This window comes from Podarcis gaigeae (assembly GCF_964106915.1).
Source record: "Podarcis gaigeae genome assembly, chromosome: 4".
NCBI lineage: Eukaryota > Metazoa > Chordata > Lepidosauria > Squamata > Lacertidae > Podarcis > Podarcis gaigeae.
This window is the reverse complement of record NC_139677.1, coordinates 31,351,429-31,379,076: the sequence shown is the minus strand read 5'-3', so window position 1 is coordinate 31,379,076 and position 27,648 is coordinate 31,351,429. Positions and strand designations below refer to the sequence as shown.

Sequence of the window (27,648 nt, the reverse complement as noted above, 5' to 3'; positions counted from 1 at the left end):
CTCTTTGGAAGGTAAATTGCAGCTCCCAACCATTTTTTTGATTGTTTTCCTTTGAGTGGGTGTTTTAAATGTATGGTGTGTATATAGCCTTGGTGAAATGTAAGGTTTCAACTGGAGGGAAAGGTTAGCATGAAGAGACAGAATTCTTCTTGAAAAATGAAGCGAAGAGGTAGAATGAGGGATAAAAGATAAAGCCGTTCAGGAAAAGTAAGCATGAGAAGAACAGAAGGAAAGTAAACAGCCTAAAGGGCAGAGGAACAAGCTGATAAATGAATGGCACCAAGCCCAGGGGGCGCTCATCTTTCCGCTGTCCACCGTGTGGTGATATACAAGATGTATGAAACAAACAACACCAGAGAATGCCTGGTTTCTCTTTTGCCTGCAGCACATGGCAAGACTGTAAGATAGTTATTTTTGTTTTCAAATTGTGGCTAATCCAATCCTATGCTGCCCCTACTGTGTTTTACCACAGCTCTTTTGGATGCACGTCATCCCTCCAGGAACTGAGTGTTCTGCAATTGGCCGGCAACTGGTCAGTCTGTCTTGCACCAGAGCTGATCTAGATAAGGTGTTGAAATCCCAGAAGACTTTGTATTCCCTTTCTACTTCAGTGCTTCACACCCTGCAATTACCACTAGATAGAAGGGAAGAGTTATGGGGAAGATAAAATACTATTTCTTGCTATGTTTGCGGTCTTTTGTGTTGTGTTTTTTGAAATCTTGTGTATTAAATTTCATTCTGGTACAGCTGATTTACATACACATTAGAATGCTGCTGAAAGTTGCCTTTAAACTAAACTGATGCCCGGACTTTTAACTCTCAACCACTTTAGAAATATTACTTGTTAATAAAGTAAAATTATGACACCGGAGCTACTGCTCTTTGCTTTTGGGAATAGAAAGTTTGTAAATGTAACTTGCACTTTTTCAAAGTAAAAGACAAGTATATTTCCAAATGAAGTGTGACTGTATGTGTGGCCCTTTGCAATCTTAGTCTAATTGCATGATTAGTTAAAAAGAGAATATATGTGATATTTTAAACAGAAACCTGATTGGCAGCAGATGGCTGATTAAAGAGGAATTGGAAGAAATGATAGTGGAAAAACTGTCAGATCAAGATGTGAGTAATTAATCTCCTTTATTTAATGAACCTTGTATTTTAACGGAACAGCTACATGGGTTTTTCTTTAAGGATTCTGAAAAAATCTTTTCCTTGGAGACAGGAATTATTCATGTTCTTGGTCTCTTTCGTGCACATAAACACACATATTGAAGAATCTGTATTGATTCCTATACAAATTACGTAAGCCACATTTGGACAACTTGTTCACTAAAATTGTGAGAGACTGAATGGATTCTCTCAAAGCAGCACTTCTCTTTAGTTAAATCTGTCTGACAGGAACCCAAGAGGAAATCCTTCCAGTTTAACTTCTTCCCCTGTTTGAACAAAATGATAATTGTCCCAAGCATCCATCTGCAAAAGTTCCTGTCTATTTGACCTGCTTCCTGGTGTCCCTGTTCTCTTCCTCATTGGTTGGCTTTTCCCTATCCAACCTTCTGCCACCCAAGGTGTTTCTTTTAATTTTCTTTGGCTTCATTGAAACATCTCAAAGAGTCATGCATATTCCAGGCATGCTAGCTGAACTTCCTAGCATGCTCAAAGTGTAAGGCTAGATAGCTAGATCCTAAGTTTGTTTTCATTTTGATATGCATTCTTCTTATTCACTATTTTCCCCCTTAAATGAACTCTTATTTGGAAAACAGGAGGATTGGCTAGTCGCTTTACTTCACTGCTTTATCTCCCATGAGCCTGGCCACTCTGGCAACAGGCTTCAAGGTTTGTGGAAGCAGGGAATATGAAGAGAGGAAGTGGGCGATTTCCTAAATCCCAAGATAAGCGCTTAAAGGCTGTGAGCTTCCCTGCTGCCTGCTGACTTGGAAACTTAAAAGCAAGGTGGGGGCAGTACTACCTAAAGGTTGGAGACCTGGAAGGCACTTTTCACAGTGTTGGTGCAGCAGGGAACCCCATAACAAAGAGTTTATTTATTAAGAGAAACATAAAATCAACAAGAACACTGCAGAAACAAAATAATAATGGCTCGTAATGTGCTATCCCTATATAATCCCTAGCATGTGGTCGTGGTCCAACAGTGTGTGTGTGTGTGTGTGTAAGTGTGTAATATGCAGAATATTTTGGGGAACTTAGGATAACCTTTTCATTTGTTAGTCTCCATGTGGTGGTAGTTGTGTGAAGAGAGCATGCAGGGCTGCACCCCTGACCCTACTATTGGGTCCCCTGCTGCTCCTGCCTTCCCCACTGCTCACACTTTAGGGCAGCAGTTCTCAACCTGTGGGTCCCCAGATGTTGTTGGACTACAACTCCCATCATCCCTGATCTCTGGCCTTGCTAGCTAGGGGTGATGGGAGTTGTAGTCCAATGACATCTGGGGACCTGCAGGTTGAGAACCGCTGCTTTAGGGGGGATGTTTGTAAAGGGAAAGCCTATTGCACACTCAGGCTCTCCCCACTTGGTGGGAAGTATTTATGGGCATTCAGCAGGCTTCTCTTTAACAACATGCTCCAAAATATGTAGAGAGCAGGAAGGGGCAAGGTTGGTGTGACCCCAAAGGCAGTGGGTGCAGCCCCATGTTCTCTCTCCATGTGATTATAATTGTGTGGAGAGGGACAAGTGAAGAGGGTTTATGCCAAACAAATACTGCTACGTCTGCCAATTGGATTACTTGTAATAAAAAGGGGATGATGAGAGATCAGGTACTCTGCACAACAAAGAATTACCTGCATCTTCATTATGTCACCTCTGTTGCTCTCTTCTCCCCCCCCCCCCCCAATTAATTGTGTTCTTTATTTCTGCCTTTTGTGTGTGCACTAAACAGGTATTTAAGATCTGTGGTCATCAATACAACATTCGTCATCGACACAAACATGTGTGCCGGTGTGTGAAAGACTTTATACTTACAGCCACTTCTTAAATTTCTTGTTGCCACAAGGCCTTGAGATAAGCCTTAATAACAAGACCATGTACTAGCAGTGCAGCGTTTTACTTTCTAATCACATGTTCACGATGTAGGGAGCGAAGCACACAGTAGCAAAGGATAATTTATTTCAAGAGGTTGCCCTTTAAGTCAAGTATCTCTTGAATTTTTAAGAAGCTTGATTGTTTGGTTTAAAAAGAAAATTATAAACATTTAAAGTAACTCCTGACTGAACAGCCAGTGGCATAGATACACATTTTCCGTATGTATTACGAAATATAATCACCTAAGAAGTGGCGTTTAGGAAAATAAAATTATTTCCATTTAAATGTACATATCAACTTGTTTGAAATGAGTTGGGAAGCTTACCTCTTGCCACTCTTCATCAAAGAATTGGATTCTGTTTTGAGGCCTGCAAAATATTTCTTTGAAAATTAAGATGAACTTCATTTTAATGTGGTAATCCCGTCTTACAAAGAGGTTGGTTGTATTTTTTTGAATTCTGGATTCATTTGTTGCTAGGGTTAAAAAAAAAAGGATTAGGTATCTTTATTCGCATAGAAAATGATACATCTGCATGTTGTTTTGAAAGCAGCATGCAAATGCAGAAGTGTCATCCTGTCAAAAGTTATCAATAAGAGCAGAACTGGAAAGATCAAGCATGTAAAAATAGAAGTTGTTGGCAAATGCAATTACACTTGCACCCCCACCCCTTAATGATATTTTTTTAATTGTCTACAGTATTCACGGTGTATTCAGCTGCTAGAAAAACTGGTCGCAATGCCGTGCCATGAGATTGAAGATGATTATGTGCAAAAATTCCGTAAGCAATTGCCTGTGCAATCCAAAAAGCAGAACATAGAACCCCTACAGCATGATGAGCAGGGCCTGGCCTTCAGTGCCGCAGAAGGTAACTTTTTGTTCTTGTTTTTCCTTTGTAGAGAGAGGGGCAGTTCTTGGTAGACCTGAGAAATAAAATATGTTCTGGTATTTTCCTGGTTGTCCATTCACAAGCATGGGAAGGGCCATAGCTCAGGGCTAGAGCATTTGCGTTGTGTACAGAAGGACAGTGGGACGCGGGTGGCGCTGTGGGTTAAACCACAGAGCCTAGGACTTGCCGATCAGAAGGTCAGTGGTTCGAATCCCCGCAACAGGGTGAGCTCCCGTTGCTCGGTCCCTGCTCCTGCCAACCTAGCAGTTCGAAAGCACGTCAAAGTGCAAGTAGATAAATAGGTACCGCTCCAGCAGGAAGGTAAATGGCGTTTCCGTGCACTGCTCTGGTTTGCCAGAAGCGGCTTAGTCATGCTGGCCACATGACCCGGAAGCTGCGGACAAACGCCAGCTCCCTAGGCCTATAGATGAGCGTGCAACCCCAGAGTCGGTCACAACTGGACCTAATGGTCAGGGGTCCCTTTACCTTTACAGAAGGAAACAGGTTCAAATTCCCCAGCATTTCCAGATAGTGCAGTGAGCACCTCTTGTCTTAAACTCTGAAGGGCAGCTGCCAATCAATGTGTAGACAATACTGTGTAATATGGATTAGAGGTCTGTGCAAGATGGATCATATGGCAGCTTCCTATTCTCCTATGACGTTGAACCAAGAAATGCTGCCCCAAGATTTGTGGTGAAATTTGAACTAGAGCCTATGTTGTCGTACTTGTTTCATGAAATTGTTTTGCTAGGGCATAAGGACCCATTAGCAGCTTTCCTTGGGTGGGCAGATAACAATTTGGCAGACGTATGCGGAAAAATGGCACATAGTAGTCCCATTGAAGTCACTGGGTTTTACTTCTGAGTAAACACACAGGCTTACGATCAGGCTGTATTCACGCCTGGTTTCATGATAAAAGAATACAATGCATTATGACTGTATCTATTAAGCAGTGTTTCTCATTTATGTGGGGTTTTTTAACCTGACAGTTCATTTGGGCTAGTTCAGTACCTTATTTTCTTAACAAGCAAAGCTGTTCAAATTTCACCTGTTGTTAACCCAGTTTTCACAACACCACAGTGACTCGGATTGATAAGATTCTGGGCTTGTGTGTGTGTGTGTTAATTCTTTCATTTAATATTACTGTCTATGCTGAGAAAGATTATAGACTATGGCTGAATCTTCTAAACATGCTGGTGATATTTTCATACCAACGAGACTTAATCAAACAAATACGGGTATTTGTTGAAAAGCATAATCTTTTGTTTAAAGATTTTCAGTATCCTATGTGTAAAGATTATCTGAAACCTCTACATAATAGTAAGGAATTCGTTTCTGAAAGGATTATTTGTATCAGTAGTAGATTGCATCGTTTTATTTTCTTACATCCCTAAATGCATAATGGGCATGATCAAAACAATTTGTAACTGAGTTCAGTGGGACTTACTCCCAGGAAAGTGAATATGGGATTGCAGTCTCATAAACATAGACATAGTCCCACGTATGACCTGTTCACAGGCCATAGTAAGCTGGAGTTACTGTTTTACTGTGAACACAGAGATTACTCCCACATTGCTCATCCCATACCAAGAGCAACATACCACCACCTGTAACTTAACAATACATCTGAACTGGGGATTGTAACAAGCTGTGTTTGTTTGACTCCAAACTATGATCTGAAGCCAAGAAAAAACTTGGCTTCAAATCAGGGTTGGTTTGAAGTTGAACAAACCATGATCCCTAGTTTGGAAGTAATGCTAAGTCAGGGGTTGTGGTTTGGTGCTCCTTTTCACCCTAGCGGAAGGGTGTTGTGTGTGCATCTGCACATTCACAGTAAACCATTAGCTATAAATTACCACAAGGTATGAACACAGCCATTGATTGCGCTAATGTGCCATTTCTCCGTTGATAAATGTTCTTCCCAGTTCGCAACAAGCTGCCTTAAGGTTCAGGTCCATCACTACTTCATACTTATTATTTAAAATACTTATATCCTACCATTCCATTGCATTTGCTGTTCTCAATGCTGCTTACAACAGTTTTAAAAACTGTAAAATCAAACAGATATTAATCAACAATCAACAGCTGGGGAAATCTAACTGCCCTAAAATCTTGCAATTGGCACATCGAGCTAACCTTAAAAATCACTTTATCTGAAGTCCTATGGCTTTAAGCATATCTAATTCCATTTGAAGTAAATGAGATGAGCTGCTAAGTATTTATGCTTAAACAGAGTTTTGGGTCACTATTAATGAATACTTCTCCATGTATGTTGTATAGGTCTGAATCTAACTATTTATCTTATGAAAATCCAGTTTCTCTGTTGAAGATGCTGGCTGCCATTTTGAATTCTCAGAGTATGCTTCCCTCTGCTGGAGGAAAAAAAGAAATATTCATAGCAATGGCGGCAATATGAATATTTTATCCACCATGTCCCATTTTTCTTTAATGGGATGAGACATTTTTGTTCTTGCTGTTTATCCCTTTTTTCAGTTTATTCAAATCTTTTCAGTATTTTTATAACAACTACTTGCACGGATGGAGAGAGATTATGTGTAAAGCCTTTGTTGTCAAAAGATGCTAGTGTTTCTGCCATAAGACAATCTCAGGGCTTAGCCATACCACTTGGGTTTCCCAGCAGCTAAATAATAAATAATAATAATAATGCAAATTTCCTTGGTATCATTTTAGCAACCACAGATAAACAGGAAGCATAGGAACCCACTCAGTGGCCAGTATCTAGAATAACAGTCCCTATTTATTGACTATGAGATGGACTCTCTGTTGTTTCCATTACCTGAACAATTGAGGCAGCTTCACCCATACAGAAGTGTCAAAAGGCTGCCAACTCAAGTCTTTCCCATTCTGGAACAAATTTAGGTACTAAATCAGTATTGGGCCCCAGGATGGATAAAATAGCTTTTGTTACATTACAAATAGAAACTTTGCCTCATAGGAAAAAGAAACATGGGCAGTACTGCAATTGGCCAGGAAAGAATGCTGTGTGATGAACTTGGAATAAATAATACTTATTATGAGAGTATTTCACTTTTGCTAGGATTTTCCCATGATGAGCATGCCACATATGATTTTTGAGGTGCTAAATATAAATGTGTGTTATTTTTTCAAGGCTGGAGAAAGACAGCAAAAGCAACCGTTAAGGTTTATGACAATGGAAGTGGGAAAATTACTATAAATGGAGATGATTATATTCTTTACTTTCCAGTCTTGCAGGACAGGTGAGTGAACTAAGTCAGTGTTTACTGTAGATATATATATTTTTTAGAATTTTTCAAGGGGATATGTTGCTGAAACAAAGACTATAGCCAGTCTAGTCTTAGCAAAGACTGCTGCACTGGGTGACTTCGAGAGGAAGGTAGGGATATGAATTGAATAGGTTTCTTAGTTTCTTCAGTTTTCATTTTCGTTTAAAGATTGAGGTTGTATTACATGTGCACACCACCCTACCATCGATACTTACAAAAAATTGGGAGTGTCTTATTTCTTGCCATTGTTTAACCAAAGTCACAAATGCCTGAGCTGAACACCTCCCATCAAGAGGACTTCCAGGAAGATGATGGACAAAAGAGATCTCACCTGGAGACTCTTCCATGCCACCGAATAAAACCTGGGATCCCCGATTGCAGGATTGCACTGAAAAACACCAAAGTCAAAAGCATTTGTAAACAATTAGACTATGGCTGAACGAGTGGCATAAATACTGTATATTAAAAATAAAAAATGTTTCTCTCCTGGGCTAAACTATTTCCTTCTATCACTGTATTTTTGTTTTTGTTTTTTGCACTCAAACTGCATGCTCTTACTTTTGTCATAGCACCTAATACAAGTCGGAATCCTGGGGCCATCTTGAAACTGATCTGAAGCTCTGTGTTTGTTCATCTTCTCACCAAGTGGATTGTTCCACTTGAGAAAATGTTCCATGTTCTGTGAGAGAGTGATGATGCAAATTCATTTATCAAGCCAGGATTTCAGAGATATAATGCACCTAGTCTAGTTAATCTTGGGCACAGATTGGAACAGAGGGGTATTCTAGGTGCCATTTATGCAAGAGCCCTACCAGCTTGGACCAAAGGCACCCTCTTTCTAACTAAGGCTAGATTAATGCATTTAAACTCACAAGAAGGCTGCAGTTTCCTTATTGGAAACTGATCTTTAGAGGCCTGCATAAGTTGTTCCACAACAAGCCAAAGGCAGCCTTCCAGAATCTTAACAAAACTCATTTGTTTGTTGTCTGTGGCACTGCAAGAGAGAGAGAGAGAGGGAGGGTCATGTTGGTTATCTTTCTTTCTTTGCAAATGAGCCTGTTCTAGATATTTGCCTTGGAAGTTTTCATTTGACATAGTTTTATATTAACATCATTTTGCTGACAACCATGCTATGTTTGCCATTAAAGGCAAATTGAATTTTATGGAATATATATATGCAACATAAAAGAAGTGAAAGGAGGGATAAAAACGTAATTACAAACCATACAGCATTTAGCACAGTGCTTTACAGTTGATACAGCAGGCAAAAATAATAATCAAGCGGTCCACCCAGACCCTCCACAATTTTGTGGAGAAAGATCAGGAACCACTGATCTAGATCATTTCCACCTGTCTCCCTGATTCCTGGTGTTACAACTGGACTACATGAGCCAATAATGCAGGATGCGTTTGTATGTTTTTCAGAGAACAGCTGATGTTCCCCTTCCAGTTTCTCGATCGCCTGGAGAAGCACGACATGGTCTGCTCTGTTTCTGGGGGAGGAAGAGCAGCCCAGGCCGGAGCGATCCGCTTAGCTTCCGCAAGAGCGTTGTGTAGCTTCGTCACCGAAAACGAGGTGGAGTCCATGAGGCAAGGTATAATCATGAAGAAGAAAGTTGCCCTGGCTCATCTGTGTGTTTTGCATTAGAAAGGTTTGGGCTGAATCCGGCATTGCTTAAGTGGACATCCATTCACACAGCAGGACTTCAGCCTTCTTTCCTCTTCCATCCCCAGCAAACCCTTTGTAACCCCCCTCCAATTGCTCCAGAAGGTCCCCTAACCATCCAGAGCAGATGAGGGGGAGGGAGAAAAAGAGGAGTTCTTGCTGCCTGAACAGAAATCTATTCCTTGAGGCATGGAATCCATTGGCTGCAACTCTTATGAAACCCACTCATTAAAAGTGGCCGTACTTCATATATATATATATTTTATTAAATTTTATTTAACATAATTATTACAAAAGACAAGCCAAATACATACAAACTATATTTTTCAGATAAGCACACATACATAAAAAAGAACAAAAAAGAGAAAAGGATGAAAAGAAAAAAGAAAAATAAGAAGAAAAATTGGAAAAAGGAGAAAAATTGGAAGAATTTCCTCCAAATTCACTCCACAAATATCTCAACAATAAAACTTCATTCGCTTACACTGCACTTCCTATATACATTTTAAGCAAATTTGTATCTGTTATTCCGTATTTTTCCCATACAATCTCATAGTAATATTCTAATCAATAAGTCTTTCATAAATCTATTCTAAACACAACGAATACCTTATACTTAATCCTTGTCTACACAATCATTTAAACATTTGTTTTTGATAAGACAAAAACCAAAAAATATAATCCAGAAACAATGGAAACGTACTTCATATTTTTAAGTGTACAATCTCATCATTAGCTTATCTCATCCCTCTGGGCTTCAGCTTGCACCTTCCTGTTTTCTTCTCCCAAGTTCAGCTGCTGTTCTGAGTGTAGTATAGAAGCACCGTGACTGAACTTCTTCTAACCTTTCTCTCGCCCCTGCAGCTGGTCTCCTAGCAGTTGATCCACGTGTGAGAGAGCGGAAGAAGCCTGGCCAAGCGGGATCCCGCAAAAAGTTCACCTGGCAGAAGCGCTAAATTCAGAGGTGAAACAAAGTGCATTGCAGCTGTTGCGATGGATAAATTTTAGACATGTGGATGCGTGTAAATATATATCTATATATTTGTAATTAAATTGTTTATCTCCCACCCACCCCCAATTCCTGTTGATGTTTTTTCTTCTTTTACGAAAAGGACAAAACAAAAAGGTATCAGTTGGAGGTATTAAACTTGCTTGATGTCAGAGTTGCTTTCCTACTGAATGAGCAGCGGGAACTAACTTTAATAAACGAGGGGACAGGATAGAGAGGAACAGAATAGAGGCAGCTAAACATGGAAGGAAGTACAGAACGAGGCAGCAGTTGTAGGACGAATGGGGAGGCAATATGAGTTGCTCTTTGAGAGCTCTGCCATTTGTTGTTGAAGCGGAAGGTACAAAGGTATTGAGCCTTCAGTATGAAAAAGCAAGACAATGAATTCTTCCTTGGTGAAACTATTAGGAATCCTCTTTCTGAAAACAGCATGGTTGGTCTATATTCTGTCATCATATGCAAGTCATATTTAGAATCTGTGATGCCCCAAGTCACCGTTTGCATGAAAAATGAATACCTTCTTTGCAGCTTTTAATCCACGCACAAACTATTGTAATCAGTTTTTAAAATTGATTTTAATTCTGGCTGTCAATACAACCTTATTACCACAAGATGGAGCTGTTTACAGTCTACCATACAAAATTACATAGGTTTCCAAAGGGGGCAAAAATAAGGAAATGTGGAGATTGTGTAGAATTGCATCAGACTTTTTCACACACATATGCTTATGAAACTATTTAAATCATGAGTTCAGTTATTGTTAGAGCCCAGACCGTTTTACACAATACTTTTTTTTTGCATTGCATTGCTGCCTAACTAGTGTAAGTAAGGTCACTAATTTGGAGGGTTTTTAATTGCTTGAACATTATGAGGGTTGCAATAATTAGTTGATTGGTTAGAGTAATCAATTTGCAAACCTTTTGATAAACTAAAAAGGTGTCCCTGTTAATCAGGCAGCCTGTGTTTAATACAAGTCATTACAAAAACCCCAGGAAGCAGATAGCATCTTAAGAGACATCTTCTCTAAAATAATTTGTGCTTCAACACCTGTATGCATTATCTAAAAGTGAAGAATGCTTTTTCTCTCTCTCCAGAATTATTTTATTCGTATGCAGATTCATGCAATTATCATACAGTTAATGTACTATGATTATCTTAATTACTAGCCCTAACAATTATTATTTGGGAGGGGAGGAATGCTGTGGGAGACTTACATTAATGTCAAAGACCCACTGAGGATAGAGGAATAATTGTGTGAGCTATACAGGAACGGATACAGTGAATTCAGGCAGTAGGTAAATAACATGTCTCTGTATTGGTGCATTGCATCATCCTTATCTCTTCCCATTGTGAATAACAGCCTGGATAGCTCAGTTGGTTAGAGTGTTGTGCTGATCACGCCAAGGTTGGAAGTTCGATCCCTGTATGGGTCGGCTGCACAGTCCTGCATTGCAGGGGGTTGGACTGGATGATCTTTAGGGTCCCTTCCAACTCTACAATTCTAGGATTCTAAAACAGTGTTGATAAATTCAATTACCAACTGTTACGGAAAAATCTAGGTGCGAGGCTGCTCAGTCACCCGGCTTGTCGGGCAGAGCCCACGGGTCCCTGCGGAATAAAGGATGGAGTTCAGCCACCAACCGGAGCAAATAGCTGTAGACCAAAGTTTACAGCGCAACAGGTTCAAAGAGGAATTTTGAACCCCGAGGATGGCGTGACAAGGACTTTTAAAAGTTTCTGTTTTATCCCAGCATACAGTTCATTAAGCATCATCACTACATCATTGCTACATCAGAAAATGGGAGGGTTATACATGATTAACATAGGAGGAATGTGTTGGTGCAACAGGCGGATACAGGATATGTATTGGGAAGTACATTCTAAGCACCTACTACAAAGGGACAATAGAACTTTGGTTTGCATAGTCTGCCACCGGGGCAAGTCCGAATGCCTTTGCCCAGCGATTGACACCTGTGAGTAAGTACTCCTGTGAGTATGTGACCTCCAGCTTGAGGGATTATGCCAGGGCCGAGTGGTTTCCAAGTCCTTGGCTGATGAAGCAAATTGGCGGTGGAATGAAGGAAGCTAGCAAAGGAGTTGATTTTATATGATTTTTAAAGCTAGGTAACTTCCCTGTCAAGTCGAAAGGATACATTTATGCATAATATTTGTAACATTTAACAACTTTAAAGATGTGGCCCCACCCCCCTGGTAATTTCCGTAACAAGCTTTTCTATGGACAGTGGTTTTGTATAGAGCCCAGCCTGTGAAAGGCTGGGCAGCAGCCCCAGCATCATGGAACCACGGCCTATACTGGTGACAATGCAGTAGTTGCAAGAAAAGAAACTGGATAGTGCATTGTGGGTAACCTGTTTTGTTTTGTTGTTGTTGCATCACCTGTAAGGATGCCCAGAGACAGCAGCTGCCTACCCTCCCAATGTAAATAATGTACTTAAAGGTGCAAGAGAAAAGCAGGTTCTGAAAAGAGGAAATCACGGCATTCCTCTCTGAAAAACCAGCAGCACCAATATTTTGACAAGCTATTTAGACCAGCATGTCTGAACCTAACCAAAGAACACCTAACCCTTGAAATTTAATTTGCACCAGAAGATTTTGCAGAGAAGCCAGCCAACTTTTTTTCCTGACCATTTTGGGGAAGATGCTTCCACACCATGTGCTTAGAGTGGAATTGCCATTATTCACGTACTTTTTATGAGGTATCCGCACAACGCCATTATCCAATCTTTGTCATCCTGTTTTTCCCCAATGGCTCTTCTGCCAAAAAGTGAATTTTCAGAAGAATGAAAGAGTAACACAGGCTTGACACCTGTACAATGCCTTTAGCTTTACTCTTCCATCTTTTTTAAAAAAGTATTTTCCCCCCTTAGAATATTGTATTTATTGAATTAAATTTAAAAGTATTTCAAAACCACTTAATGTTTTAAATGTTTCCAAGTGGTGTGCAACAGTAGGAATCAACATAAAAACACTTAAATCAATATCAAAACAGAAGCCCATTGATTCAGAGATCAGGGAAAGCTGGCACGAACAGATACATCTGAAGATATCTGAAGCAAATAATTGCTGCTTCACGTATGGCAGAGTGAAAGGCATTCCAAAGTGGTGTAGCAGCAGCAGAAAATGCCCATTTAATGCTATCATTCTATGTTCTGTAGAGTGGTGCCATGAGTAACGTTTCCCTGGGTGATCTTAGAAGTCTGTATTGGGATGAGTACCCTGCCCCCAAGTTTTTGTGGGCTTTATAATGTTAATAAACATTTACATGGCCCTGTGACTAGTTGGTAGCCAGTGCCATTCCCTCAGCATAAAGGTAATAGCTGCATATCCAGGTATTCCACTCAACAATCACTGCAAGGTTCTGGAGCGGCTGCAGCCTGTCTTAAAGTGGGATGGACACAAAAAAACTGCAGTATTCCTGATGGTGTGGACAAATCTGCTTGTAGATTATCGCTAGCGTAGCACTAGCAAGAACCCTGTAAGGTAAGTCAGTAGAATGGAAAGCAAAATACTGGTGGACACAAAAGAGGTTTAAATACGCTCTCAAGGCAAATCTTTAAAAATACATTTATAAGCACAGAAAATTGGGAAACACTGGCCTGCGAGCGCTCCTAATTGGGGAGCCTTTACCAAAGACATCATGGACTTTGAAGAAGCACAAACTCAGGACAAAAAAGGAGAAACAAGCTAAGAGGAAGGCACGCTTGGCAAATCCTCGAATGTGATCAACTCCTGCCTGGAAACCGATGTCCCCACTGTGGCCTCCACAGTTACTTCCGGACTCACTGTTAAGACTGTTCATGGAAGAAAATCTTACTCGGTTATGAGTGATCACCAAAGAAGGAGGTCAGTAGTCATGGTGACTCTAATTATTATTGCTTTAATGTTTAAGCAATAATAATTAGAGTCACCATCACTACTGACCTCCTTTGGTGATCACTCATAACTCAGTATGATTGTCTTCCATGAATAATTTGGATCTAACTATTGGAGGACCCCAAAATATTTGCAGATACATTGCCCTTTCATATATGGTGGTTGTCAAATCACCTCTGGGTTGCCCTTTAAAAAAGGAATGTTCACTCTTAGGATATATGTTCCTGATCAATCTTGTTTTCTTCATTTTGAAGAAAGCTTCTTAAAGATCTCTGTTGTCAGGGTCCCTTTTATGCAAACATCATGAATAAATGCTCCAAAATGTTTTATAAACAGGCATCTCTTGAATCATGGCCCTGCCTTCCTGACTTTGATTCTTGTGATGAGATGTTTTCCCTCTCTCCCTTGTGGACCATTCTTCCCCACCTAAGCTGCTCTTGAAGCTTGACTTTCATTCCAGTGGATAATTAGCAATCTATTATGCTTTATGAAGATGGTAATGTCAAGAAGAAAGTGGCACAATTACAGTTTACATACAGATGTAAGCTCCTTACTCTGTGCTTTGGGAGTGGCTCTAAATGTTCTGCAGATGTAGTTTTTGTTGTCTTTGGTTCCATTTGCTCACTTCATTGCTTTTTATTTATCGGTTGGCGATAAGGATAAGGAGAGGGAGAGGGAAATGGGGAAATGTTCCATGCGAGCCACATAGTTTTCTCTTGACTGATAACTCTGTTGGTAGATTAGGAGGCTCTTAATCTCAGATCGTGGGTTCGAGCCTCACGTCGCACAAAAGATTTATGCATTGCAGGAAGTTAGACTATATAACCCTTGAGATCCCTTCTAGCCCTACCATTCTAGGATTCTATGAATGCAGGATGTCAGTCCTTCAATTATGTTGTGGGTGGGTGTGAAAAGGCATCCATCTGTGGAGTCAAACTGTTGAAGTGATCTCCCTGGGATGCAAACTTGGGCACACTATGGAAGTCCTGGGCTGCTGCTGCCCAGACAAGACCTCGCTGAAGTGGTCCAAAGGAAAGCGGAGCAGTATGTTTGGCACCAGCTTAGTTGCAGGAGTTGCCAGAAGGAAGGTGTACAAAGCACCATCCAACCATCTTGGGGACTGCACTTTGGATTTGTGTAGGGTTCACTCCTTAGCCTTTTCATCTCCCAAAGATATCCCACAAGGCAGTGGAGGTTTAGGATGAGAGTTTTCCTTCTCCTAGATGGGCTACCTTCCCAGGTGAACAAGCCCAAAAGTCTTGACTGTTGGACCCACTATTGAGCTCCTCTATTCAATCCACTGGAGCCTACCTTCACATGCAGGTTTAGCTGGCCAGTCAAAGCCGTTTCCCATGATGTGGCCACTGTGGCATGCTGACAACTTCTAGGAGCCACAAGAGAGAACTGGGTCCCAGGGTCATCTAGTCCAACCCCCTGATATGCAGAAATCTCAACTAAAGCATCCATGACAGACAGCCATCCAGCCTTAGCACTTCCAATGATGCAGAGCCCACCACTTCTTGAGGGAATGCCTTCCATTGTGGAACAGTTCTGATTTACAGTCAGAAAGTTCTTCTTGAGATTTAGTCGGAATCTCCTTTCTGGTAACTTGAAGCCTGGTTCGAGTCCGACCCTGCGGAGCTGGAGAAAAGAAGCTTGCTTCATCTTGTTCTTTTGAATAATAATAATAATAATAATAATAATAATAATAATAATAATGTCCGTATAGTTAAAGCTATGGTTTTCCCAGTAGTGATGTATGGAAGTGAGAGCTGGACCATAAAGAAGGCTGATAGCCAAAGAGTTGATGCTTTTGAATTATGGTGCTGGAGGAGACTCTTGAGAGTTCCATGCAAGAAGATCAAACCGATCCATTCTTAAGGAAATCAGCCCTGAGTGCTCACTGGAAGGACAGGTCCTGAAGCTGAGGCTCCTAGACTTTGGCCACCTCATGAGAAGAGAAGACTCCCTGGAAAAGACCCTGATGTTGGGAAAGATGGAGGGCACAAGGAGAAGGGGACGACAGAGGACGAGATGGTTGGACAGTGTTCTCAAAGCTACTAATATGAGTTTGACCAAACTGTGGGAGGCAGTGGAAGACAGGAGTGCCTGGCGTGCTCTGTCCATGGGGTCACAAAGAATCAGACACGACTAAACAACAACAACTAGTAATAATAATAATAATAATAATAATAATAATAATAATAATAATAATAATAATAGCCGCTGGGGATGGGAATGGTTAGCGATATAAAGACGTATCTATTTTTGTTTCCGACAAAGAGCGGGCCCTCGCTTGTCGGTTGTGGACCGCGGGGGAGCGCCTCTAGAGGGGGCCGTTTCCCCTTCATCGTCCTCGGCTGCCTCCGAGCCCTGGAGCCGCTTGGGCGCGGATGGGCGCTCGGCGGGAGCGCAGAGTGCGCGCTGGATGGAGCGCGCCGGGGTCGCCGTCTCAGGGCGCAGCCTCTCCGCGGCTGCCTGCTTCCTTGCAGCGGAAACGAGGTACGTGGCTCGGATGCGCGCGCGCGTTGTCTGGAGGGGCGAGCTACCGGATTTTTTAATTTTTTTTAAGGGTTTGCGGGAAGTGGAGGAACCTCCTGCTACCTTTTAACTATGCATACTCATCTGGCCACACTCTCAGCAACCGGGGATCATCATGCATAGCAGAAAAGAGAGAGGAGGGGGGGGGGAGCCGTGCATTTCCCGATGCTGCAAGAAACTGAAGCCCGGACTGGCTGCTTGCATGGCGCTGCCTGCAGTAGCTGTCTAGCGCCAAGGTGCAGCACTTTGGTCTGTCTGGGAGCTCTCATGGTGCGCTTCGCTACCCTGCCGGTTTTCTTGGCAGCAGCCTGTCTCTCCTGAGAGGCATTTTTCCAAATACTCCTCCACCACCACTAAATCGGGGTGTTGCACCGATCTCTGCAAAATGCTACGGTAAGCGAGGTGCAGGAGAGGAATCTGAACGTATTATGTAACTAGCCGGCACTTAGTTTTCTGCCTCATCATCTTTTCTTTTCTCTTTTTTAAATTGCACTTCAGCATGTGCAGCGTAGAAACGAACGGTCAAGGAAACACGGCTTGTATGTAGGGCCCTTATGAAGGGATGTGGTCAAAAATTTTAATGAGAGCGGGAACTTGGCTAAAATGATGGCTCAGTTGGAAAGTCAACAGTCCCTTGTGGGGAAACCCTGTTTTTTTTTATTATTGCAGTGGTTCCTGTTTTCTCTCCTTCCTTGGAAGTTTTCAAGCAGAGGTTGGATGGCCATCTGTCATGGATGCTTTGGTTGGGATTCCCGCATTGCAGCGGGTTGGACCAAAATGACCCTCGGGGTCCCTTTGCAACTCTGCAATTCTATTATTCTGAGTTGGAGAGTCCCCTTCATTCAAGACCATTCCCAGGCCATTCTGCCGCAAGGTGGTGGTCCACAGAAGGGTGACACACCCACACCCCTGCCGCCGCTTGAAGCATGGCTCAAAAACAGACCCAGTGCGCCTCTCGAAGGAATTCCTAATTGAGGAGGTGAGTCAGGGTCACAGGACCTTCCAGACATGCATCACTACTAATGGGAAGGCTATCGCTCCAACGGGTACTCTCTGCCTTCAGTGTCGGAGGCAGTATTGCTCCTGAATATCACTTGCTGGAAACCACAGAATGGGAGAGTGACCTCGTGCCTGAGGGTTTCCCGTAGGCATCTGGGTGGTTGCTGTGAAAGCAGGATCTTGCACTAGATTAGGTTTCCTCAACCTCAGCCCTCCAGATGTTTTGAGACTACAATTCCCAGCATCCCCGACCACTGGTCCTGCTTGCTAAGGATCATGGGAGTTGTAGGCCAAAAACATCTGGAGGGCCGAGGTTGAGGAAGCCTGCACTAGATAATCGGCCTTCTGGTCTGGTGCCTGGTTTATACCTCACCTGATCCACGATTTCAAAAGATCCTGTGCACCTGGGCGTGAACTTGAGATGTTGACTTTGAAGTAAGTGCATAGAAGATTGTTCAGTACAGTGGTACCTCGGGTTAAGAACTTAATTCGTTCCGGAGGTCCGTTCTTAACCGGAAACTGTTCTTAACCTGAGGTACCACTATAGCTAATGGGGCCTCCCACTGCCGCCACACCGCCAGAGCACAATTTCTGTTCTCATCCTGAAGTAAAGTTCTTAACCCGAGGTACTGTTTCTGAGTTTGCGGAGTCTGTAACCTGAAGCATCTGTAACCTGAAGCATCTATAACCCGAGGTACCACTGTATGGTGCTAATGGTTGTGTATTGCTGTACTGCATGTTGTCTTCATGGCGGTTTGCCAAAGGAAGCTATTTGTCTCGGTGGCTCTTACATCGGGCATCTGATGTACAGCTTCATTGCAGAGCAAATAATTCTCCTCTGGTATCTCACAGCCAAATTGCCCTAGAATCATAGAATTGTAGAGTTAGAAGGAACCTCAAGGGACCTTGCAATGCAGGAATCGCAGCTTAAGCATCCATGATGGCAGAAGTGCCTGTTTCTCCTAAATGCAGGTCTCTCCCAATTACCTATGAAACGAGGCCAGGAATCCTTTTATTTTATTATAAATAATATTTCTAAGGAGATCGAACAAAACCTTCTGGCGTCATAAACGTGACATCAGTATAAGATGACAAAGAGCAAAAGGGGGGGGGACACAACACATAGACATAGTAGCTCAGTCAGTGGAGCATGAGACTCTGAATCTCAGGGTCATGCGTTCAAGCTCACATTGTCAAAATATTTCTGCATTTTAGGGGGTTGGACTTGATGACCGTTGTGGTCCCTTCCAGTTCTTTCTATACTGTGAGTCTGATTCTAATACATATGCAATTAGGAAAAGTTTTTTTTTAAAAAAAAGCTGAAAATTTTGAAACATAGAAAAATAAGTGACCACACAATACCTTGCTATTTATTATTCTGGACACAGAGATATTTCTGTGTTTTCTCAAATTAGCTTTCCTTAATAGTGCTGTTTGCTGTTAGTAATGCTTCTTGAGCCAAACTGAAGAGGAATAAATTTTGAGAGTGAAAGGAATGTGTAGGTCAGAATTTCTGAGTCTTCCTAACTTACCCACGGCTTAGAGGCTTGCTCTCTGTTTGATGAGGCACTTTTTCCCCACAGGAGTTCACTTCAAAGGTTGGAGCCTAACCAAGAAGAAAATGATTACTGGGAAATAGACTGTGGAGAGAGGTAAGCTTCAAATGGATGAGGGATTTTTGAGGGGAAATTTACTGAGACCTTTCATGAATGCCAGGGACGCAGGTGGCGCTGTGGGTTAAAGCCTCAGTGCCTAGGACTTGCCGATCGAAAGGTCGGTGGTTCGAATCCCTGCGGCGGGGTGCGCTCCCGCTGCTCGGTCCCAGCGCCTGCCAACCTAGCAGTTCGAAAGCACCTCCGGGTGCAAGTAGATAAATAGGGACCGCTTACCAGCGGGAAGGTAAACGGCGTTTCCGTGTGCGGCTCTGGCTCGCCAGAGCAGCGATGTCACGCTGGCCACGTGACCCGGAAGTGTCTCCGGACAGCGCTGGCCCCTGGCCTCTTGAGTGAGATGGGCGCACAACCCCAGAGTCTGTCAAGACTGGCCCGTACGGGCAGGGGTACCTTTACCTTTACCTTTTACTTCATGAATGCCACAGGAGTTCTGTGTGGGCGCCAAGTTGGGAACCCCTGGGTTAAGCAGTTACCTCCCCCCCCCCGCCCCCAATAACAGGTACACTCTTTACTGAACACACTTTCCCTCAAGTGTATATAACATATAGGTTCTTAATTCTCAGGAGAATTGCCTCAACTGCAAAATAATAATAATGCAGCAGTTTGATGTTTTTGTCTTTCTGTTTATTTCATATTTTAGTGTGTCCTGTCTATTTATTGACCAGATTTCCAGAGCTTTGAAACCTTTCCATTTTCAGTGCTCATAACTTTGCTTCTTTCTCCCTTTCTGCTGCCCCAAGTTCCTAATATTTTTACAAAACAGCTGAGCCTCTCTGGGGCAATAACAGATGGAACAGCCGTTTCCTACTCCTGTTTGAAGTGGATCTCTCTAAAACATCTTCCAGCTCGGCGTCATCTCTTAAAATGCCTTTAGTTAAAAAACTAAATCCTTGACTTCCTTAGCCTAGCAACCCAGCTGAACCAAGCAGGCTAGCGTCTTAACTCACTGCGCCAGTGATTCCACCAAGATCCTGCACAGTATTTGGGTAAATCTGTGCTTCAGACTTAGACCAGTTTAAGAGTTGTTCTTTCTCCTATAAATTCCTGGGAATTGTCATTAGAGGGTGTGGTGTAGTTCTGGCATGCCCTCAGCCTTTCTCTCCAAAAACCTACAGTCCAGTCAGCTTCTGTTTCCTAAGGATGGGCAGACATGTAGTCCAATGCACCAGCTTAGCATTTCTCAGGGAAGCCTTGCAAATCTGGCACTAGTTATCACCATGACAGCCCACCTCCTCTACAACTTTCCAAAAATGGCCCTTTCCTGAAGTACATCTCAGTCACTAGCATGCTCTACTTATCTCCCGCTTGGACTACTGCAATGCGCTCTACGTGGGGCTACCTATGAAAGTGACCCGGAAACTGCAACTAATCCAGAATGCGGCAGCTAGACTGGTGACTGGAAGCGGCTGCTGGGACCATATAACACCTGTCTTGAAAGACCTACATTGGCTCCCAGTATGTTTCCAAGCACAATTCAAAATGTTGGTGCTGACCTTCAAAACCCTAAATGGCCTCAGCCCAGTATACCTGAGGGAGCGTCTCCACCCCCATCATTCTGCCTGGACACTGAGGTCCAGCTCTGAAGGCCTTCTGGCAGTTCCCTCCCTGTGAGAAGTGAGGTTATTCTGTTTTTAATCTGTTGGGAGCCACCCAGAGTGGCTGGGGAAACCCAGCCAGCAGGGCAGGGTAGAAATTAATAATAATAATAATAATAATAATAATAATAATAATAATAATAATAATAATAATATCACTGGAAGCCGCCTGGGCACAAAGGGGCACAAACCCTCATCTTGCAACTGACACCAGAAGCTTCTCATTTTCAGATGAGATCATTAAGAGTAAATTTTCCTATGCTAACTTTTGCCCAGTGTAGGGTCAGATGTGTCAGGAGCTCATCCTACACTTGAATAATAACAATAATGCAAGAACGTTGGACAGATGGGTGGGGTGTAAATAATAAAATTATTATTATTATGGGGGTACCTCGGGTTACAGACTCTTCAGGTTACAGACGCTTCAGGTTACAGAAATAGTACCTCGGGTTTGCTTCAGGATGAGAACATAAATCGCGTGGCGGCAGCGGGAGGCCCCATTAGCTAAAGTGGTGTTTCAGGTTAAGAACAGTTTCAGGTTAAGAACGGACCTCCAGAATTAATTAAGTTATTAACCCAAGGTACCACTGTATTATTATTATGCAAGAACGTAGGGCAGATTCATTCCTACTGAGCTATAACTGATTGCACGTTGAACATTGCAGGTAAACTTCTCATTGTGGGAAGCCACCCAATTAAATAAGCCTATGATTGTGAGACCCACTCTTGCCTGGCTGGTCCTTGTTTCTGGAAGTGTTCTGGTCTCATCCAGCCCAGTCGCACTTCTACTCTAGGGTGCTTCTCCCCCCCCCCCAGCTTTGTTTTCTAATTCCTCCCCAAGTTGTCAGTTTGCTTCAAATATGTGCTATTCTCCCTTGGTTACGATGGATTGCTTGCTAATTTACCACCGAGGTCGTGTCTCCTTTTCAAGTGAGGGATTGCCATGGTGACACCTAGACGGATATGAATGCTGTTTCCTTGCCTGACGAGATCCGAGTCAACCGGCTAATGGAGCCCCGCTGAAGCCTTGCGTGGGGGAGAATGGCATGCACAGCTCTGTGCCATTCACAAAGAGCTACCTTGCTGCGACAGTTCATTGATCAGAGATAGCCCTTATCGCAAGGTTCAAGTTGGAAGCCTTGCTTTTGTCCAACATTTAACAAAGCACATTTATTTAAAGACCAATGTTTCGTTTCAACGAGAAGCATTTGGAACTGTCAGGTTAAGTGGCTCATTTAAATATTGCCCATGTATCTCTGTCATGTCAATTTCTTTTAAAAAAAGGGGGGGGGGGTAATTTTTCACTACCACGCCTGACAGGCAATGGGTTACAGTGACAACAGATCAGGGGGTAGGTTGTTCCACGACATCCTTTTTGAAACTTCTTTCTCAATTATTATTATTATTATTATTATTATTATTATTATTATTATTATTATTATTTATTCAGAGCAAACTCAGGGAAATATTTAATGGGGGGGAAACCAATGTATCTTTTGTTGGGAATAAATTAAAGCAAACTTCTGGAAGAACAAATCAGATGGTGAGGTATAATGATAATGATGTGAACAGGCTTTACAGTGGTACCTCAGGTTAAGTACTTAATTCGTTCCGGAGGTCCGTTCTTAACCTGAAACTGTTCTTAACCTGAAACACCACTTTAGCTAATGGAGCCTCCCGCTGCCGCCATGCCGCTGGAGCACAATTTCTGTTCTCATCCTGAAGCAAAGTTCTTAACCTGAGGTACTATTTTTGGGTTAGTGGAGTCTGTAACCTGAAGCATCTGTAACCTGAGGTACCACTATATTTTATATTTATTTCACAACTACTTTAGATCGTGGGTCCAGATCCAAGAGTTAATGTTCTGATACCTCAGGAGGTTGACGGTGAGGAGCTAAACCAAAAAAAAAGGCAATGCACAGGAAATTTATCCCTCCTTGATATTGCAGATGGTGAACTGCTAGCCTGCAGGCTGGATGTAGCTCATTGCATCTTTGGGTCCGGCTTTTAACCCCACAGCTGCACCCAGCCACTGCGCATGGTTGCTGCATGAGGCAAGTTTTACGAGGCTGACAGCACATGGAGGGGAGAGTGAACACTGAACAAGAACTGCAGGAAGCAGGACCCAGACTCAGCGGTTGTTCTGAAGGGCTAGCTCAACATTCCTCAAATCTGCCTGTGGAGGAAGGCAAGAATCAGTTGACCCCTGATTATTTTGCTGAATCAGGAGCTGGGCCCCTTTGACTTCCAGCGGTTGCTGAACTGCGGCAGCTATCAGCCCTCAAAAGCATGGCCAGTGGCTAGGGATGATGGGAGTTGTGGTTCAGCAACCTCTAGAGGACCAAAGGTCCTCACTCCTGGGTGAAATCAACCCACCTGAGCAAACCCAAAGCTGCAGGTGAATGCACTGACCATCACCCCCCCCCCAGTGGCGTAGCATGGGTTGTCAGCACCCGGGGCAAGGCAAGTAATTTGTGCCCCCTAGCCCGTGGATTCGCGCCCCCTAACCCGTGGATTTGCGCCCCCTAACCCTACCCCCCAGATGTTGCGCCCGGTGCGGCCAGGCCCCCCTGCACCCCCCACGCTACGCCACTGCCCCCCTGCAGTGTTGGAAGCCGGGGGCTACATATGAGTTGCATTTCTGTGTGTGTGTTAACTTCTTAATCGTAGCAGAGCAATATTGGGGGGGGGGGCGGGGACAAGGGATTTGGATCAAACATACTTTAAGGCAGCCTCGGACCCTACAAGAGAACTTACTCATGCCTAGGAGACAACGGGAGGTGCTTGTTTGCTGCTTGTGGAGAGAACATTGTGCAGAAAAAGAACATCTTGTTATTGCTGAGCTGATGGTTCTGCCGAAGGGAACACTGCTGTTCCAAGGCACTTTTTCCTGCTTTCGTTACTTCCGATTTCTGATGTTCTGAATTGCATTACTGAATAGACTGCATTACTTGAGCGGCCGCAATACAATTATGTGTATAGGTGTTTCAGTTGGTTTGTATTTATTGACAGGTAGGTCGCCGTGTTGGTCTGCAATAGTCGAAACAAAATGAAAAAATTCCTTCCAGTAGCACCTTAGAGACCAACTAAGTTTGTTATTGCTATGAGCTTTTGTGTGCATGCACACTTCTTCAGATACCTGATGCATGCACACGAAAGCTCATACCAATAACAAATTTAGTTGGTCTCTAAGGTGCTACTATGGGACGCGGGTGGTGCTGTGGGTTAAACCACAAAGCCTAGGACTTGCTGATCAGAAGGTCGGCGGTTCGAATCCCCGTGACGGGGTGAGTTCCCGTTGCTTGGTCCCTGCTCCTGCCAACCTAGCAGTTCGAAAACACGTCAAAGTGCAAGTAGATAAATAGGTACCACTCTGGCGGGAAGGTAAATGGTGTTTCTGTGCCCTGCTCTGGTTCGCCAGAAGCTGGCCACATGACCTGGAAGCTGTACGCTGGCTCCCTTGGCCAATAAAGCGAGATGAGCGCCGCAACCCCAGAGTAGGCCACGACTGGACCTAACGGTCAGGGGTCCTTAAGGTGCTACTGGAAGGAATTTTTTTATTTTTTATTTTTATTTTGGGCAGCCATATGTGCGTGTTTAATTCACGTGCCTGCTGTGTTCACTTACAGAGAAAGGGAGAGGGAAATCCATTCTCTCCAACAGGAGTGAGGAACTTGTGGCTCTCCATAAGTTGTTGGACTCCCATTGGACCCAGGCAGAATGGCCAAGGGTCAGGAATAAAGGAAGTTGTACTCCAGCAAAGATCTGGCTGGTCACAGGCCAACAGACCCTGCTCTACATGAAAGAGAGCAAAACATGCTCCCTTCTTCATCTTAGGTTGCTTCATGCTGCTATTTTAAGCATATATATTTTTCGCAGGCTGATTCCTGTATCAGATAAAGTCCTGTCCCAGCAAGGGGACTGGCTTCTGAATACAGAGCAGGATCAGCAATTAGAGCAGCATTCAGGCCTTTGGTACAGAATGTGTTCGCTGTATCCGTCGGCAGCCATGAAACCTGATCCTGCAGTAATGAAACTAATATAATTGGCACACTGTGGTGATAATCACAAGGTGCCAATATTTTGCAGATAATGCTGAACTATATTACAACTCGGAAGCTTGCTTTTGCTTAATGTTTGTCCTTGCAATTTTGATTCGAATATTCCAATAAGATTGTTTAGAAATACTATAAACAAAAAGGTTTTAAGGTTCGTGCCGGAAGGAAGCTATTAAATGACCAGGCAACCAGTTTCCAATGTTTTCCCAGTCACTGAATAAGTGGGCTTACCAAAGTAATAGATCTAAATGTAAGTAGAAGCTAGCTGTTGTAAACTAAGAAGTGGCACTTTGTTGTATGATACAGTGGTACCTTGGGTTACATACGCTTCAGGTTACATACATTTCAGGTTACAGACTCCGCTAACCCAGAAATAGTACCTCGGGTTAAGAACTTTGCTTCAGGATTAGAACAGAAATCGTGCTCTGGCGGCGCAGCAGCAGCGGGAGGCCCCATTAGCTAAAGTGGTGCTTCAGGTTAAGAACAGTTTCAGGTTAAGAACGACCTCCGGAACGAATTAAGTACTTAACCCGAGGTACCACTGTACTGAGTACCTTGCCCATACTTTTTCAATGGAAAGGAAACCATCAATGTAGACATATTACTAAAAAACCAATAGATGAGTTACCACCATATTTCTTTTCTCTGATTTTCCAGAGCCTCGTCTCTCTCAAGATACGCACTTGATAATGGCCTCGCTTCTATCTGGGAGCTGCAGAAGCCTGTGCTCCTCTAAAATTGCTGCAATCTGCTTTGTCAACGCTAGCTGAAGAAACATTTTTTCAGACAGACTTAGCCAAACACCTGCTTTGAGTTTGTATGGCCGATAAGATGGGGAAATGGCAGCCGCCATTGAGTTAGCAGGAAGAGGGTTTTGCATCTCGGATGCCGGCGTTTTGCACTGTGATGGCATGCAACCAGACTCCTGCAGACTTCGTTGTCGCTCTGAATGCAAGCACCTGGCTCGCAGACCCAAGTTACACAGTGCTCCCAACCCCGCTCAGGATACTGTTGGCCATTATCATGCTATTCATGATTGCTGTTGGATTTTTGGGCAATGCCGTTGTCTGCCTGATTGTCTACCAGAAACCAGCCATGCGTTCGGCGATCAACCTGCTTTTAGCTACCTTGGCTTTCTCGGATATCATGCTGTCGTTGTTCTGCATGCCTTTCACCGCCGTCACTATTCTGACGGTGAGCTGGAACTTCGGGGCTCGCTTCTGCCGAATATCTGCCATGCTGTACTGGTTCTTCGTCTTGGAAGGGGTCTTGATACTCTTGATCATTAGCGTCGACCGATTCCTCATCATCGTCCAGCGCCAAGACAAACTCAACCCCCAGCGCGCCAAAGTCATGATTGCGGTTTCTTGGGCCTTTTCCTTCTGCATCTCTTTCCCTTCAGTGGTTGGGTGGATGTTCATAGAAGTCCCGAGCCGCGCTCCCCAGTGTGTCCTGGGCTACACAGAATGCCCTGCAGACCGAGCCTACGCCGTGATGCTCCTTGTGACTGCTTTCTTCGTCCCGTTCAGCATCATGCTGTACTCTTACCTCTGCATCCTGAACACTGTCCGCCGCAACACTGTCAGAATCCACAACCACGCCGAGAGTGTCTGCTTGAGTCAGGTGAGCAAACTAGGCCTCACCGGGCTGCAGAAGCCTCACCAGATGAACGTCGACATGAGCTTCAAGACCAGGGCCTTCACGACTATCCTCATCCTTTTCGTTGGCTTCTCTCTGTGCTGGCTTCCGCACACGGTGTTTAGCCTGATGTCAGTGTTTAGCAGAAATTTCTACTACAGCCCTTCTTTCTACATCACCAGTACTTGTGTGTTGTGGCTGAGTTACCTCAAATCCGTGTTCAACCCTGTCGTCTATTGTTGGAGGATCAAGAAGTTCCGCGAGGCCTGTCTGGAGTTCATGCCAAAAACATTCAAGATCTTCCCCAAAGTGCCTGGACGAACGAAAAGGAGAATAAGGCCAAGCACAATATATGTCTGTAGCGAGCACCAATCCGCAGTTTAGGAACCGTAAAAAGAAAAAATACTGAGCAGCTTGTATCTTCCAACACTGCCCTCACAAGCACCATGCTGTTTTCTTTAATGTGTTGATTGTAACCCAGAAAACTTAGGGAGTTTTGTTCTTGTTATCCATTAAATTGAAGCACTTCCCACACTAGTCTCATTGTCAGGTTAAACAAGTGTTGTGGTCTTACCAAATACACTGTCAAATAAAATATACTGCCTGTACCATTCTATTTTCTTCTCTTAGGAAAAAGCATCACCAACAGCCAAGCACACACAGTGAAATAATCGGTATCGGATTTTAGCTCCATGACTCCCCATAATGTTATTTAGGTTTGTCCTGCGAAGAGCAACACGCGGCAACAAATCGGCAGCGTGAAGCCCGACAAAACACAATGAGGCAGAAATCTTCCCTTATGTTTTATCTATCATTTTGCACAATCTAGCAAAAGTGGGTTGTGATTTAAAACACTTAATTTCATGGAAGAGTCCAGGTTATGTATGTGCTGTTAAATGCAAGATCACATTTTGTTCTTTCTAGGTTTATTCTCTTAAAAATAACAGTATGAGAGGGGGAGAGAGAGGGAGAGAGAGAGAGAAAGAGAGAGAAAAAAAGAGAAAGAGATCAGTTTTGGGACCACGGAGGCTGCGGGAGATGAGCCCAACCCCCTGGCTGCAATACTGATGAAGGACCACCACCCACCATCAGTTTCATGAACAAAGTTTCCAATGACCACTGGAGAGAGGACCTCTCAGGAATGGCACCCCAATTGTGGAATACCCTTACCTGAGAGGCTCATCTGGCAACTTTGGGTGCCAGGAGGATGTTTAATTCTCTTACACCCTTTGTGATTTTAACATCTCAGCTAAAATCCACTGTTTTATGTCATGTATTTTGTTTACGATGTGAAAACTAGTTCTCCAATATATAATTTTTGGCTGTGATTGTTTCTGTATTTATTTATTAATGTTTTAAATGGTTTTTTAATAGTTTCCTGCTTGT

At 43.3% G+C, this 27,648-nt stretch overlaps 2 protein-coding genes across 2 annotated transcripts in view; both read left to right on the top strand.

The window, feature by feature from the left end:
- MRPS9 (mitochondrial ribosomal protein S9) overlaps positions 1–9,924 on the top strand; it is a 38,798-nt gene extending 28,874 nt beyond the window's left edge. Inside the window, exons 7-11 of the mRNA XM_083735639.1 lie at positions 1,044–1,119; positions 3,734–3,902; positions 7,054–7,162; positions 8,615–8,784; positions 9,720–9,924. Of these exons, the coding sequence (XP_083591765.1) occupies positions 1,044–1,119; positions 3,734–3,902; positions 7,054–7,162; positions 8,615–8,784; positions 9,720–9,811 (616 nt within the window). The 3' untranslated portion in view covers positions 9,812–9,924. The remainder of the gene's footprint in view (positions 1–1,043; positions 1,120–3,733; positions 3,903–7,053; positions 7,163–8,614; positions 8,785–9,719) is intronic.
- A 6,312-nt stretch (positions 9,925–16,236) lies between these two features.
- On the top strand, positions 16,237–27,587 carry GPR45 (G protein-coupled receptor 45). The gene is made up of 2 exons (XM_083735645.1): positions 16,237–16,260; positions 25,282–27,587. Exon 2 carries the CDS (start codon positions 25,510–25,512, stop codon positions 26,644–26,646), a length of 1,137 nt encoding a protein of 378 aa, XP_083591771.1. The 5' UTR covers positions 16,237–16,260; positions 25,282–25,509; the 3' UTR covers positions 26,647–27,587.
- The last annotated feature ends 61 nt before the right edge of the window (positions 27,588–27,648 follow it).

Bases quoted from the DNA above. Each gene is read 5' to 3' on its own strand.
- GPR45 (XM_083735645.1), top strand. From the start codon at position 25,510: ATGCCGGCGTTTTGCACTGTGATGGCATGCAACCAGACTCCTGCAGAC.